Genomic DNA, 15,496 nt, shown 5'->3' with positions numbered 1-15,496 from the left:
ACAAAAAAAAGCGGTAAGAAAAACCTATGATGAGGCAATTGGTGAATTAACTAGAAGTCACTAGTCATATCTTTGTGTTCAGTCCGTGACCCGTTCAATCTTATTAAAATGTACCGCTATTTCATTACATTTCTGCATGGCACCTGCCGTTTTTTTAATTCTTTGTTAAAAAGCGTAGTGCATAATTTGATTGTTTGGCTTTTTAGATTTTTGTGTCAAGTTGTTATTAGCATACCATCCCTGAGGGATTTTAAGACTAAGACTTTAGCAATAAGGACTACGGCGAAACCTAGAAACATTACGTCTGTGCTCTATAGTTGTTCTATGATAAGGTCCTTCGCACGGTACGAAAAACTTAATCCTGTTTCCCTCGTACCTTCTAGCAACCGCTATCGAATTTCCTTTACTGACATACGTAAAATTGGCCGATAAACCAGCTATAAACTTCTTTTTTCCTTTGTTAAAGTTAGTTTATCTCTCGAGGCGCTGATTTCGCGTAGCTACATTTCCGCGCTTAGTTATTACTCATATACCAGACAAGCGTAATTTTGACAACGTGTCTAATATTTACCAGTCGCTGGCCATACTTCAGCTCGTAGACTTCTTTCAGACTGACGGGTGTATAGATTCCCTGAGTGTTTACCACATTTTTAAACTCCACAGCCGGCCATGAAAATGATAAAAATAAACTTAGTTGTAATAAAAGCTTTAAGTTTGTACGACTTGCCGATGCACTCGTCCATTAGAACATCGATGTGCGCGGCAAGATAACATACTATGAAGCAGCTGTTTTGATTAGGCGGCGAATCGTTTTCTCGTGTCAATAAAAATTAAACAATGGGACTTTGCAAAAGAAAAATGTAGGTGCCAGAGATTTTGCAGCGACAATCGTGCCACCTTTATGGACTTGCGACAAGTAAATAGACATTGTATCTGTTTTGTGCAAGGTGCCTTCGTGTATACCTTATTAACGAGTGAGGTGCCATTGTGTCTCAATATACACCACCGGATAAAGTAACGTGGTACGAGGTGACGTGCTTTAACGGAAAATGTGTGAAGTCCATGCACGTAAATTGCGCTATTTGTTCGAAGTATCACCCTGCACATCTTTCAAGAATGCATGGAGTTGTCGAAAAATCTAATTTTTTACCTTTTTCTCCGCAACACTGGGATCTTACGACTGGCTTTAGAAGCTCATCAAAACCTGGTCAGAAAGTTAGACACTTGTTATATCGGGAACAAATTTCTCTGGCGCGCAAAAATGCTGTAATTTTTTAAACCAAGAATACCTACTTGTCATACAATCTAGAGGTTGAAGTTTTATATACCGCGAATGATGAGTATATAACCATACTTTCATTGCTTTTGCATTGGAAATTAATAATTTAAGTAATGTAATAATTTTGTTTGTCGAAGGCGTATTCGATTCGGCACATCAGTTTTAGGTAACGTGACATTTCTGCGATTTTCAAAACGGCAACCGTTTTTAATCCGTTTTTATTTTATAACTCTATCCTGGTTACATTTTTAAAGCCAAGCCATTTGACTTAGCATATATAGTTTCATTCATCATTTCAATTCAAAGGCACCGCGCGTAATACAACTTGGTTCTAATTTACGCATATTTGCAAGTAATCAAATATGTAACGGGTTTTAAGTTAAATAAGTAAGTAGACAATATGGTCTGACAATTTGGAGCCAATTTCTGTTGTTAAATGGAAGTTGTCTACTCGCAACAATATCCGACGACTCCATCAGTCAATTGAATCAAAACAAAAAGTTTCAAGTAAAAATCAGGTGAGCTTAAGCAGGCTAAAACCCTTTAAAAAAAACAAATTATGGAGTACAATATTTATTGCAAAACTAATTCTAAGGAAATGTTAGTTTCAATTTTTATTGGATACAAAAAGATTGACGCATGTATAAAAAATCAAACCCTTCTTTGCTTCTTCCTTTTTTTTTTCTTATTTATCTTACTCGAAGTAAGTATGGTTATATCATACAGATAGTCTTTCATCTATGTCGTAATAATAGTACTATGACATCTGTTAATCAAAATACTCATCATAGACTTTTCTTTCTTCTTTTTCTATAACATACATAGAACCTTACAACTTAGCTAACATAGAGCGTCAGCGTTAGGTGGACTGGGAGGTCTTCCGTTTCACACAATTTGCTTGATAATTTCAATTCAAGTTGTTTTTTTTCTATTGGAAAAAGGCAAGTATTAAGCTGGAATTTTAATTATAGTGAATATGTTTAAATGGCACAAGCAAAATACAATCAGTAGGAAAGCCTGCGCATCTCCCTGACGATATGTCTATATACCCAGCTAAATAATCTATAACAAGTCAGAGCTTCTGGTGTAACGCTTTATTAGGGTTAACAAGTCGACTTGTATTTTTATTATACAGATTTAAAAAGCGCCAGCCAGAAAATTTGAATTCTCGACCTTTGTAAGGTCAATGTTTTAGCCATGGAACTGAGTCTACGTCGTGACTCAATGCTTTAGCATACCGTTATTCTATATTGTTAATATGGATTCATTGGTTCTCACACTTTCTCACTTGATCTCCGTCTGTACGAAGAACTTTCAATATACCTACAGTTGATAAATCTGTGTTTAAAAAGAACTAACTAATTACCGAGGTCTTTAACTCTCATACAGGTATCGGTGTGTTGGGGGAGTAACCAGATTTAATCATCAGCATTGTTGTAGGCGACAGTAATCAAAATTTATAATACGATCATCACATTTTAGACGGAAAGGTTAGAACCTCAGTGGACGGCGTTGCGCTGAACACTGAAGCATGCTGATCGAGAGTAGAGTTGAATCGGGGCTGTTTATGGCTAGGTTTGCGAAGGTATAAGATTATCTCGGCTCGACAAGACATTTTTGTTTTGTTAGCGAAGCATTTCATGAACACTGACCGTTCGACTCGCCACGACTAACAGCAACAGTCTGAACATGTTGTATGTCACAGTAACCAATCAAGTCGATAATGGTATCGGCGGACACTCCATCGCTGAAGAACGGGTTCAACAATTTCCCAAGCGCTAAAAGGAATATACAATGAATGTAAAGCTGTTTGTAGTTATTCGAAAAGCTACACAAATGTTATTTGCTTTAATTTTTTTGATCTTATGGTTGGACTCGTTAGAGAAAAATATGATAATACTTCACAGTGATAAAAGAAGTCCTCACTGCAACAAAATAACCAGGTAGCTATTGGCTATGTATTCTGGACATCATGAGTGCTCTTGTCATTGTAGAGCTGTTTGATTTTTATTTACCTAGCCGTTGTTCGTATTCCGAAGCCATATTATGCTAGTCACAATAACACTCAGCTCAGGCTCTACAACATGTTAGGCGTCTTGTGAATTTCGACAGCGGTTCAAGACACTTGAACACCCGTCTAAAAAGGAAATGTGTTTTAGTTATTGCTTTATCCTCTTAGACTGATGGCTGCAAAGCTTTTTCAATAAAAGGACGCTTAATTTTCTATCGCAATCCATTAAGTACAACTGAAGTCATGTCTTGAAATGGACGTAGTTGGATTGATTGAAATAGACTAACGATCGGTTCGTACCAAGTCCAGAAAATTGGCTGATTGTTATCGAAGTTCCTAGGCGAAATCTTCTCCCCTATTTTTAGCGGCAGTATCAAAACAAGAATTATTTTCCTCATATGTGACCAATACTGTTTTGGTTATTATTTCAGCGATCGTTTTTATGATTTTTTTTTTGAGAATTCTGACATATTGAACAGAAAAATATATAGCAATAAGATATTATCCATTAAGTATTTTCTTATGAGCGTCATATTTATACTTGCCATTTTTGAGTCGCTGGAAGCACTTGGCACGATATCGATATAGTGTGCGGAACTGTCAAACTTCGGCGCATTGTGCTTCGTTTCGGAGCTGTGCACAAGCACACGTCGGTAAAACCTGTCATTCTAATCCGCTTGAAAATTGTTCCACGTTAATTCTGTAATGCCTAAATTTCCACCAAAAAAGCGTTGCTGTCGACATATGACGTATCATGTGTCACTAAATAGAAAAATATTTAAAATTGGTCGTAATTAGCAGAATATAAAATTTTTCAACTAAAGCGCTGCCGACTGGGGCGATACAGGAAAACCGACTGAATATGCAAGAAGGGCTAGCTACATGCGGACAGCTCAGATTTGTGTAATACTTTGGCATCATCACTAATCAAGCGTTTGTTACATTTACGTCATCGATAGGATCATAGTTCCACATCTTATCGTTTTCGTTATTCTAGCTTTACTAGAAGCATTTAATTTGTTTGCTAGACAAGTTTTGTCTAAAGAAACCGTGCAAATTTTTTTAAATTTCAGGTTAAGGTGCAGAAAAAGAACCCTTGATTTTTGCAAGTGTCCGACGTACCAAACATGATTACTTGTGATTGATCAACTTAATTAGACACAGTACTATAGTTAAACAGATATTAGGAGCTTTACGTCTTATATTGCCGTTAAGCGATGCTTTAGACGGCTAAGTGCTAGCATAAAAGGAAGTGCGTCTACGCCCGGTTTTGATCTAGACCAACACATATCTTTAGGTTTAGTAGGCAAACACGTTACCACTGCGCAACCACGGGTCAATGTGTATAGCTAAAGGGATAATATTAACAGTAGTATGTTATCATTGAAAGCTCTAAAAGATGCGAACTTGTATTGTGTGTAAACGATACCACCTACCTACAAATCATTATATACGCATATTTGTTGAGGAGCATGCGCGCCTTTGTTCACGCAAACAATGAGCTGCGAAGTCATGGTCTTTAAACATTTTCACTCGCGGCTTTCGTAAAAATGTTTTAACGAGCCGGACGCTTAGCAATGCTTCGGTTGAGGAATTAAGTTACGTCTCCTTTATAAATTATAAACATGTTTCTGTTTGTTCCCGAAACGTATTTAGGCGCAGCCACTATTTGTGGCTTAGTACGCATTTGCTGGATGTTTATAATCTCATTTGATGAAGCCTTCTTTCAGGGGTATCAAACTGCCAGAGCCTGGTAATTGAATGGAAGTTTCGATTAGGTAAATAAATAGAATCGTTTCATCCTGTATTGTCATTGTGGAGTTTCCACGGTCATGTTGTCAGTCTGTAGAAAAACATTTTAGCGTCAAGCATAATAATTAGTGGAATATCTTAACTGAACGTAATAAGTCGCTGTCGTTTCAGGTTGCGAATCACTTTTCTCAGTTCATCGGAAGATTCGACACAATAAATTCCATATTTATTAAGAAATTTGTCTCTGATTGATAAAACAACGACAACCTTAATGGATAATGGAAAATATTAATAAATGTATTTTGCTTTCTCGATTTCTTGTTTTTATTTCAATTTTATTACAATTACTTACTGCGGCTTGATCATTATATAATATAGGTTTCTCCAAAACCTGAGTATTTTTATTAGTCGAGATTAGGTTTGAGAGAAAGCCTCGTGACCTGCACTGCATTTGGAGACAGAAAAAATGTAGCACTGTAAATTGTGTCTTCTAATGAATTAATACACAATATATTCCTTATAATGGTTAACAAAATTTTTTGTATGCTTCGTTTCCGCCTTATGTCGCCCTCCACGTAGATGTGCAGCCACGTGCCGGATCTGTGCCAGTTGACCAAATGGATACAGCTCAGACACTTATGCCTGTTAAGAGTGGCCGTAACGCATGGCTTTCTAGTGAACAGGCCGAGATAGCTTCGTACGACGGAACGTTGTTTAACGGTGTTAGCGAACTTTTGCCTCTCTCGACAACCTCGATGGTCCCCTCAACAGCCGCGACCGCCACGGAAGTATTAGGGCCAAAAAGACGCGGGCGTCCTCGAAGCCGGCTGCCCCAAGCCGTCGTAGAAGAAACATTTCAAAGTCAAGACATACAGAGCCAGCAGACCACCCAAAGCTCCGGCTGGGATGTAGCCCACTCACCCACTAATTTTTCGAATGCGGCTCAGGAAGAGAGTTGCTCCGGATCGATAACAGCCTCTTCTGCCACATTAGTAGAAGCAATCAATCAAAGCGTCGACCGACGTACCTGTTTCGTTTGCCTAAAACGTTTCAGTGACGCTTTCAGTGTGCGAATGCATGTTCGCGTCCATACAAACGAAAAGCCCTTTGCTTGTCCACATTGCCCTCATAGGACAGCGCAGAAGGGCAACCTCAAATCGCACATTAAGAGACACCACGGAGATGTTGCCAGTTTAAGCGAAGTTCCATAAGTATGAGGTCGTGATTTTGGATGTGAGTCGGCACAAACCAATCAGCAGTTTTAGCCTATTGTTTACTGTGAAGGGGAGCTGGAAACGCTTCGGATGCCTGTTCCAAAAAGAAAAATACGATACCAATCTTGAGGAGGGGTCAAAAGTGAGAATGCGTGTCAGTTTTTGAGCTATTGAAGCAATACGATGAATTAATAAACTTCATCCTGTTTTGCAGGTGATTCAGCTGACTATGTATCCTAGCTAGAGAGAGTTTAAACATTTTCCTCCGTTAAGGAAAGTATTTCAGTTGCTGGTGAAAAGGCTTAGATGTATTTCTATTGCTGTGACTATTCCAAGCTTAAAAAATACCGAAGGATAGGGTGGTTAGGAGGTTAGATCTTTTGTTCATCTAACCAAAACCATCTTAGAAATGTAGATCGTCGCAAGTGTTTCACTAGCATATTGTTAAAGCTGTTGTCTCGTCGACTAAAATAGATAAGGTTCAACATTCCGTGTATGTATGCTGTTGAGAAATGTTATAGCGTTAGTGTTATCAACTTAACAATGGTACTCGGTCCGTCCTAATTACTGAAACAAGGTAAGAACAAAGATTGATTTCCATTCTACAAAGAACTCCCATCATTTTCCGTTAGTTAATACAGAGTTAGTGTATTACAACATGTCTGTCCTGCAATTATTAGTCGTGGCAGCACGCTTATATAATAACACGAAGCAGGAGTTTGCTTAATCGGTTGTTTGGATTTCTCCACCTAACTTAAAATCTTTGACATTTATAGCTTGTACGCTAAGCTATTATCTGTACATATTATTATTGCTATGTAAATATATGCATATTAGAATATAGTGTCATTCCAGTGTTCCAATACCACTCTGCTCTCTGTAATCAATAGATGCATATGTGCCAATTATATTAAGACCGGACTAAACTTGTCTTTCCAATGATTTTCTTTGTGAAAACACCGTGGATATAATAGTTTTTCATAGGATATCATTACAATATTTGGTATATCTAATTCAACAGTGTTCTATAAGTGGGGTAGATGACTGTGGTAAACCTACCGATAGGAACTTAGGTAAGAAGTAAATACGCCAAAGGTGTGTCCGACTGAGAATTGATAGCTGAAAGATCTTTGTTTGTTCATGCGTATACAGCACTCAACGTCGCTTAGAGCACACCACGATTATGGCATATAGGGTATATTTTCGTAAAGGCGTATAAATATTACTTTGTCGAAATAATAGTCCAGAAAATAAGTTTGATTTTAATAAGGGTGTATGTGGGCTTCTCAAATGGAGACTATTAGATGCCCAAATTATATAAAGAAATAAATACTTATATAAAGTATTTATTTTTTAAGTATATATGTACGTCTGTAAGGGTGCATGTATTTCCGAATATTGCAAATGAGAGCAATGAGAACCTTCATGTTCAGTTAAAATTAGAAGCTCATTATACATTTATGTCAGTGGTTAGTTTCATATATTAAGCCATTATAATAAAGGCCATATCATTTAACAGCGAATTCAAAGCTAATAAAAAAAGCTTAAATGAAATTTGTTAATAAACGTGATGTGTTCTCCTGATAATAGCTCAAATCAGTTGAATAAATTTTAGCGTTTTTTGAATTGCAAAACAATTTTTTAAAAAAACATTTAATCCCTAACTAACATATTATCCCTAAATAACATTTAATCTGTACTGATGATTTCTTTGTGTGATATTTTAGGAAATATATCTATTTAGAAACCCAGGTATGCTGACCCCATTGAACTACAAATGCAAAGATTCCTTAAGTTTTTTTTAAAGGATTAATTATTATTATTCAATATATTCCTAGGTATCTATTCGTATATATATATATATACATATATATATATATATATATATATATCGGCAAACAGATCAAACTAATTAATATTGTATTTTTACAGATTTATCGAGCTTCTTCGCATTATCTTAATTCGATCTCAACTCAGTAGCGCGATAAGGCAACAACGCACAGCTCAGAATTTATTTTCGATCACTGAACTTATCTTGTGCTGAGAAATTAAAAAAAAAAGTGAAAATAGCGTTTGTTATTGTTGTAAGGTTGTTCATCAATTTGTTAGCTTCCAGTTGTTTTATACGGAGATCGTGCCATGCAATTTGTTTAAGAATAAAAAATATGTAGTAGTCGAAAACCCTTGTGAATTTGAATATGAATGATCTATAATAGTAGATGTTACCAGTTCAGAAACTCAATTCTAAATCGTCTTGCAAAATAATTTTCTTATAAAAACATCGGAGCATTGGATAGGACAAGGGAATGGTTCAAAGAAGATTAGCACGCGTCATTTAGCCATACATGACATAGGCGTAAGAATAAGTGAAGCGTACACCAAATATAAGATTAGACGGCCCGTAAATAAATAGACATTTCATATTTAAGATAATTTACCTTGTTTGTTTCTTATTGCATTTTAAAGCACGCACCTAACGCCATGTTTGTTCTACTTCGTTTCTATTGCAGAACCGCCCGTAGCCCCTCTGGGCGATTTAGGTCGAATTATGGACTGTGACAGCGGTTGTTGGTATTCGCAGCCTGAGTTGGATGAGGTATGCCTCGATGATATTGCACCGGTCGGATTGGAAGAAACGGGTGCGGATTATAATGATGGGCTGCTTATGGTAACAGATATTCAAAACGGAATGTCAACTTCAAATAGCGAAGCCTTAGATCGGCGGACCTGTCGTGTGTGTTTACGCCGATGGCCTGACCAGTGGGCGCTACGCATGCACATGCGGAGTCACACCCAAGAAAGGCCGTACCGATGTCCTCACTGTGAATACCGAGCCGCGCACAAGAGCAACCTTACAGTTCATCTTCGACGGCATCAGGTTAAGGGAATGCTACGAGGCGATGTCCCCTAGGCAGAGACGCTGAGCGAACGTCGCTATGTCAGCCGAATTCAAACAGCTAAACAGCTTATCAGTAAGAATAATATGTAACGTTTACGTAGTGTAAAACTATAGTGACACATGCTATGGATAGAATTTGCCGTTGAATACACTGGTAATGTTCGGCAAAGGTTAGGGACATATTGGAGAAAGGCGACCAGCATGCCTCAGCTAACAGAGTTGGAGCTACTTCACGTCTATTCACGTGAAACATGCGAATCACAAGAACGTACCAAAGAATCCATATAGAAAGAGCATATATAGTTGAGGGACTAGGGTTTGATTAATTAGAGTATAAGGGCATTATAAATATGCATTTACGAGTAGTTGTACCATCTCGGAGTATTTATATACATGTGTATGTGTGTCTATATAGGAGAGGATTAAGTTGCAAACTGGGTTGGACCATATCCGTGGCAAAGCTTTTCCTCACGAGCAAAAATAGGAGAGGACCTTTTGGTTACCTGGACCGAAAATAATGAGCTGACTAATTCAAGTTACATAAAACACCATGACAAGCTTATATATCTTTATATATATATATATATACGTAAATACAACATCTTCTGTCAAGGTCTTTGTGGTTTATGGCAACGTTGATAAATTCGTTGTATAGTTCAAGTCGGCTTAAATCTCCTGATAGCCGTAATAGGTAATACATAGCTATTGTACTGCGTCTTTATGTCGACATTGACTATTTAGGATCTATTCTGATATATTTAACTTGCTATATTCGATGTGAATATAGTGTATATATACGGTAATATGAAAATAGAAAATAAATCAATAATTTTTAAATCGTAACAGAACATTGCATTTTTTGCGTAATGAATGATTTTATATTGAGTGCATGTGGTCGAAAAGTGGTAAAAAGATTTTTAATTCTATGCGACATTTGACAATTCACACGCGCTCCATCAGAGCCATGTAGGTATTTTTTTTACAATGGTCCAGCAGTAACCTATAATTTTGTTGTAAAAAAGATCACAGTGACCAGATGGGCGGGTAAAACTAAATAAGTTAATAGTGACATGTAAGAAGAAGCGAGTTTTTCGTTTCTCATAATCTAAATTAATATACACATATATGCACTAGTCATAGTAATATTTTGTTGATTATATTATCCTAATATTAAAATACTTTATTCCTTAATATAATTGATTAAAATTATTAGGAGTCGCTGTTTCAAGTCTTGCCAACGACATGCCGCACAATTTGTGAGTAGTATAAAGGAAATTATTTATATTTATTAATCATTTAACAACATCGCGTTTTGTACAGTTCCATCAATTTTTTCGGGTAAACATATCAACCAAATTAGCGATTATATGTATTTAGTTTATATATAGATAAGAAACCAGTCTAAAATCGTTTTCTTCTTACAGAGAGATCGGGACTCCTTAGAAGGTGAATCAGTCTCCACGTTGATAAGTGATGTCCAGAAGGCATTAGAAGAAGGGTTTCTAGACGATGCTATGTCGCTAGCATAAAATAGAAATTATTGCCAACCTCTTGACAGAGACAAACATGTTCTACTTGGGCAGAGAGGGTGAATATAATAATCACATTTTTATAGTTTATGACTTTATGCATTACGTAGACATATCAGATCTTTCACTTTTTAAAAAAATTTTAAATGTGTTATTATCACCTACCTCGATGTGTTATGTTTATTGAGATATAATTATACATTACCTTTGCGGAATATGTTCTCATAGAAAGGGTTATTTCTACAATTTGTAGGTAGTATTAGAAGTTTTACAAACTGCGCTACTACCAGCGCACGGGGTGGATTACGCGTTTTGATCTTTTTTATGCTGTAAGTTATAACAATTAGATGTCGTCTCTTTAATTCGAACATTTTCATAGACACTTCCCTTAATAAATCAAATATGGACAAAAACAAATTGGCACAAGCTGCACTTTAGAGAATATCGGAAAACAGCGACTAAAGCTCTACCACTGAAGACAACCTAAACACGATTCCAATGCTGATGAAAGCTTATATCAGTTCATCGATGCGCAATGATTAGGACGATATTGATTCTTTTACGTCCAATTGCCAGGAAAGGGAGCCGACGCAGAATCTCCGCGAACGCCGATGTCATTGCGAACAACGTTCTCGAAAAAACGCAAGTCAGATCAAGACTTCTTCACAGCAGCACCAGTATTAGGGCCGAACATGACTGGCAATACGGAGCACGATTTTCTGCATGATGACCTCGATATCTATGAGCACCATGCCAATGAGCATGGGTGTCGTCAGTCCGGTGGGCACATCCTTCCGGGAATCGACGAAGTTAGCCCAGTGGTACCGATGGCGCTGGATACCTGCTTAGAATCAGCTGTAGGGAATAGTTCGCTTCCCGCTGGAGGAAGCGCATTGCAAAGTGGAACCAGTCAGCAGCTGTTGGATAACCGCACCTGTCCGATCTGTCTAAAGCGGTGCCTTCGGCCAGCACATATGCGAATACACATGAGAACGCATACGAACGAAAAGCCCTATATGTGCCCACATTGTGGTTACCGAGCCGCTCAAAAAAGTAACCTAAAAACTCATATTCTTGCCAGACACTGGTCCGTTAATAAGCAACATCGGCCAGAATCAACACAATAGTAGCAAGGCTTATATATTTACTGATTATAGATGGATCTAAGTGTACGTAGAAACGTATAAGTGTGTATAAATTTTATGACTGCGTGTATGGCTGCAGACCGCCTTAGTTTACAGCGGAGACCCACCCTTTGATTTCCCACTAAAGTAGTTGAATCTGTAGAAGCTACCGTAGGAAAACAACATTATATGTATGTCGACGATACTCTAAGGCAATAGCTAGAGGAGTGGCTAAAAGTGGTGTATAGTAACATCGTTGTATATTTAAATAACCAAGAATAGGTCCATAAATAGTACATTATATTTTTGGTTTAGTCATACGCAGTTTTTTAATTGAAATTCTGTGTAATGGGGCTACAGTTCATTTGTTTTTTATGATGCTTTTATCTAAGGTATGTATAAAAAGCTGTAATGTTTTAAATTCGTTATGTTATTTTGCATTCAAGACATGTCAATAAAAACGAAATGCCATTTATTACAATTTGTGATGTTCTCGTTTACGCGACACTATTCTGCTGACAAAACACTGATAATGTTCACTTATAATAATATTTTATTAATTATACTTAGATAATAATTTGTGTGTATGTGTTTACCGCGTAAAGCTCATTATCAAAACTCTACAAATCTGTATACTTCGGCCCCATTGTATAGACTGTGTAGTTACCTAGCTCCAGATATCCTAAGCGGTGCGTAGATACATTTGCAAAGACCTTATTAAAAACGTTTGTATCCTGATCGACTATTTTTCTTATTTCTTTACATTTATACTCCGTATGATAAATTCAATTTTGTCGTCCTTAGTTAGCGTGATCAGACGTCAATATACACAATGTTGATGCCTGTTCACGTCCTCCAAGGCGCCAGCTATATATGTAGCAATGGAGAGGTAAATTGAGTTGTAAAGAAAGCCCAATCCTGACAATTATTTTCATGTCCTATTATATTCAGTTGCCGAAGCTCTTCCATCTGTCACGAAAACGTTAGTACTACCTGTACACTAAAGATTAACTGGCAGCCTACCTCCTAAAAGCCTTTTGCAGCACAAGCACTATCTGTAAGGGTCTTTTGTTTTTAATACAGAACATAATATAAAATACTACTTCCGTTTTTCTTAAAGGCAACACGACCGAATGTTACCTAGTTCTACAGAACAACTGAAAAATACGATGCACACGCTTTTACGCTCTGTGAATTTAGCCTGTGGAGGGTAGGCGCCTAAGCAAATATAACTTTACCCATGACCCCTCTGATCACGGGTCGACCACAGTATAGCCAATAAAATCCGAGCAACTTGTCGATACTTTTTCACTCAGTACAGACATTGTGTAACTTTCAGATGATGAAATATCGTAGCGTTGAATATGCACTAAATATATGGACGAATATAGGTAGGTGTGTTATCCATTTCGATACAGAATGACAATCTACGATGAAAGTTACGTTTGAACAATATACGTAGATGTTGCTGGCAAACAAGGCACAACTAGTAACTGCTCATATACATTAACGCAGTAACATATGGTTTCGAGAAGTGGAATAGAATACGGATTTATTCTACATTTTTCAAGCATATACCACAAATCTGTTTGTAGTAATAGAATTTGTGATATCTCAATTCAAAGAAAACCTAACAATATCTGACCTTATAATTTGTCAAAAAACTGGTTTTAGTGTCATCAGTTCTATTAAAATTACTACAGCTGTTGTTTCTCATTATACGTACGACGATATTGCAAATTTCAATAGGTTTTTTACTAAAAAAAAAAGTGTTCCCTAATGGCAGCGCCTTAAATATGGTACTAGAATCGCACGGGTCTATTAGGCCATCAGTAAAATCCTCTCAATAATCAGATACAGATCTCTTAATAATAAAATACACGTAGTACGTTTAAAATGCTAGGATCAAAGCTACATCTTTTTAGTTAGAGAAGACACGTATTTTGTCACTAGGACATAGCGTATGCTCATGATAAATTTAATTCAATTCAAATTTGTGTATCTTCGAAGACATGTGCTGCTCATTTTCCTTGCGTATCAAACGTGTCGTGCTCAACAATTACTATTTCAAGCTTATTGTTGTGTTGATATATTAACAAATTGACTTAGTTCCAAAGATTCGCTGTTCACCAAGCTAACATTTTGTTGTGCTAAATTTTATGGAAAGAAAACGTTGCGTTATAAGAAAAGACAGTAAAGAATCACTTTTCTTTTCTCCTTTCACATAACAAACACTTTTCTTTTAAACCATTGCATATCAAGGCTTTGACCGACTATGGTCGATTAAACGAGAGCAAAAGCGCAGATATTATTTCTACTATATGTAAAACATAGCCTAAGAGAGTCGGAGTGGTGAAGAACGCCAGGCTCAATAAAACCCCCCAAAGAATTAGCACCGGTTTCAAGCTAATTCACAGACTTGTCATAGCTATAGTTTAATCGTTTTTTTTATGGGTAAAATAAGTTTATTAGAACCATCTCATTTGTAAGTTGCTTCTAACTAAAGGCCTTCATATAGTGCCAAAATGACCATCTCATTCAATATATTCGTCTACCTAAAGACCACACAAGTATTTTAGAGTTTCATCTAGGTGTAGCTAAGTGCCTGTGATAGCTTGGTAGATCACATATTTGTTCGCTAGTGTTGGGGACACGTTGTGAGTTGGGTTCAGACCCGGGCATGGACATACCTCGCTTTGTGCTGGGAGCCAGCCGTCTAATGGAACGCCTAACCGCAATAGAACTCAAAACACAGGTGGTATAAGTAAACTAAGGCAGTCCGCGAAGCTTCGTTTGAAGCGAACACGAACATGGAAAATGCGTTTTCTGTTGGCTCAATTGTGTACTGAACTCTAGATTATACAATTGTAGTAAAACAGTAACCTTGAAGAAGAAAAGCAGAATATGGTCAAAACAATTTGCACCGCTACTTCTAAGTTCAGAGCTGATAATATTAGTAGTAAACGTACCGTAGTTTTTAAACCATTACAAAAAAAAGTAATTGCGAACAATCGATGTGCGAGTGGTTCCATGAGTGCAGCGTACATGCATTCTTCTTAATTAACGTGGATAATATATCTTACACAGTGCTTGTTTCATGTCCAATGTGCCCCCTTAGTATGAATAATTATTTATGTATTTCATTCGTTTAACCAACGAAAATGAAACAGTCCCAAACAAGTGCAGCGATGCTGGAAGATATTTCATTTTTAGATGTGCCATGGAAATGGTGGATCTGTGATGCGGTAATTGTTGGCATGAGCAAAGTATGCTTACTCGACGACGACTCATGACCTCATCGCCACGCTTCAATCATGGTCTGAAGCTAAGAAAACAGAACCGAGCAACGGCTTCAGCCACCATATTTTTTAGATGTAAGTCCGCTACTTTCACGCACTAAAGGAGACGATAAGTGGCTTTGCCACCCTACATTTCCCTCAAATAAGCTATCTATTCAAAATCTGGAATTTCAAATGTCAAGTATATAACTGTTGGGAAGCTCCAAAAACGCTGGATGGTATCTTTAACTATAAAAAGAATCTATCAAATATATAATAACATACTGTTGTTCTACCTTATATCTTACATTAAGTTGTTTTGAATCCGCTAAATAGATTTGAGCGACCCAGCGAATTTTTAACATTTTCTCAGTATTTCGTAATCTTTGTTTAGTCTTACAAAATTCTGT

The 15,496-nt window shown here is 37.0% G+C and overlaps 3 protein-coding genes across 14 annotated transcripts in view; 2 read left to right on the top strand and 1 right to left on the bottom strand.

Annotated features, from left to right (window-relative positions):
* The window catches only part of LOC111253188 (cytochrome P450 315a1, mitochondrial-like), a 64,133-nt gene that overhangs the window by 3,668 nt on the left and 44,969 nt on the right, over window positions 1-15,496 (bottom strand). For 3 of the 12 annotated variants that reach the window (XM_086993836.1, XM_086993828.1, XM_086993825.1), the window contains 3 exons: window positions 3,836-6,350; window positions 3,295-3,416; window positions 572-3,057 (listed from right to left, as the gene is read on the bottom strand). The exons of 1 other annotated variant lie outside the window; for it this stretch is intronic. The gene's annotated coding sequence lies outside the window, so the exon portion shown is untranslated. The remainder of the gene's footprint in view (window positions 1-571; window positions 3,058-3,294; window positions 3,417-3,835; window positions 6,351-15,496) is intronic. 8 more of the 12 variants (XM_086993833.1, XM_086993832.1, XM_086993827.1 and 5 more) reach the window with 6 other exon arrangements.
* LOC111253373 (uncharacterized) lies at window positions 1,063-6,474 on the top strand. Its single transcript, XM_022812667.2, has 3 exons — window positions 1,063-1,207; window positions 5,021-5,068; window positions 5,622-6,474. The coding sequence occupies exons 1-3, from the start codon at window positions 1,063-1,065 to the stop codon at window positions 6,251-6,253; spliced, it is 825 nt and encodes a 274-aa protein (XP_022668402.1). The 3' UTR covers window positions 6,254-6,474.
* On the top strand, window positions 9,166-12,289 carry LOC111253376 (uncharacterized). The gene is made up of 2 exons (XM_086993849.1): window positions 9,166-10,743; window positions 11,261-12,289. Exons 1-2 carry the CDS (start codon window positions 10,722-10,724, stop codon window positions 11,809-11,811), a joined length of 573 nt encoding a protein of 190 aa, XP_086849975.1. The 5' UTR covers window positions 9,166-10,721; the 3' UTR covers window positions 11,812-12,289.

The sequence above is a fragment of the Varroa destructor genome, unplaced genomic scaffold (genome assembly GCF_002443255.2).
Source record: "Varroa destructor unplaced genomic scaffold, Vdes_3.0 BEIS01000006.1, whole genome shotgun sequence".
Classification (NCBI taxonomy): Eukaryota; Metazoa; Arthropoda; class Arachnida; order Mesostigmata; family Varroidae; genus Varroa; species Varroa destructor.
The sequence above is the reverse complement of the archived record's forward strand: the minus strand, read 5'-3'. Positions and strand labels throughout refer to the sequence as shown.

Excerpts from the sequence above, each read along its gene's own strand:
- LOC111253373 (XM_022812667.2), top strand. The coding sequence starts at position 1,063 with ATGCACGTAAATTGCGCTATTTGTTCGAAGTATCACCCTGCACATCTT. Across the intron at positions 1,208-5,020 it reads TAGAAGCTCATCAAAACCTG|GGGTATCAAACTGCCAGAGC; the intron begins GTCAGAAAGTTA and ends GCCTTCTTTCAG. Across the intron at positions 5,069-5,621 it reads TGAATGGAAGTTTCGATTAG|ATGTGCAGCCACGTGCCGGA; the intron begins GTAAATAAATAG and ends CCCTCCACGTAG.
- LOC111253376 (XM_086993849.1), top strand. The coding sequence starts at position 10,722 with ATGTTCTACTTGGGCAGAGAGG. Across the intron at positions 10,744-11,260 it reads GTTCTACTTGGGCAGAGAGG|GAAAGGGAGCCGACGCAGAA; the intron begins GTGAATATAATA and ends TCCAATTGCCAG.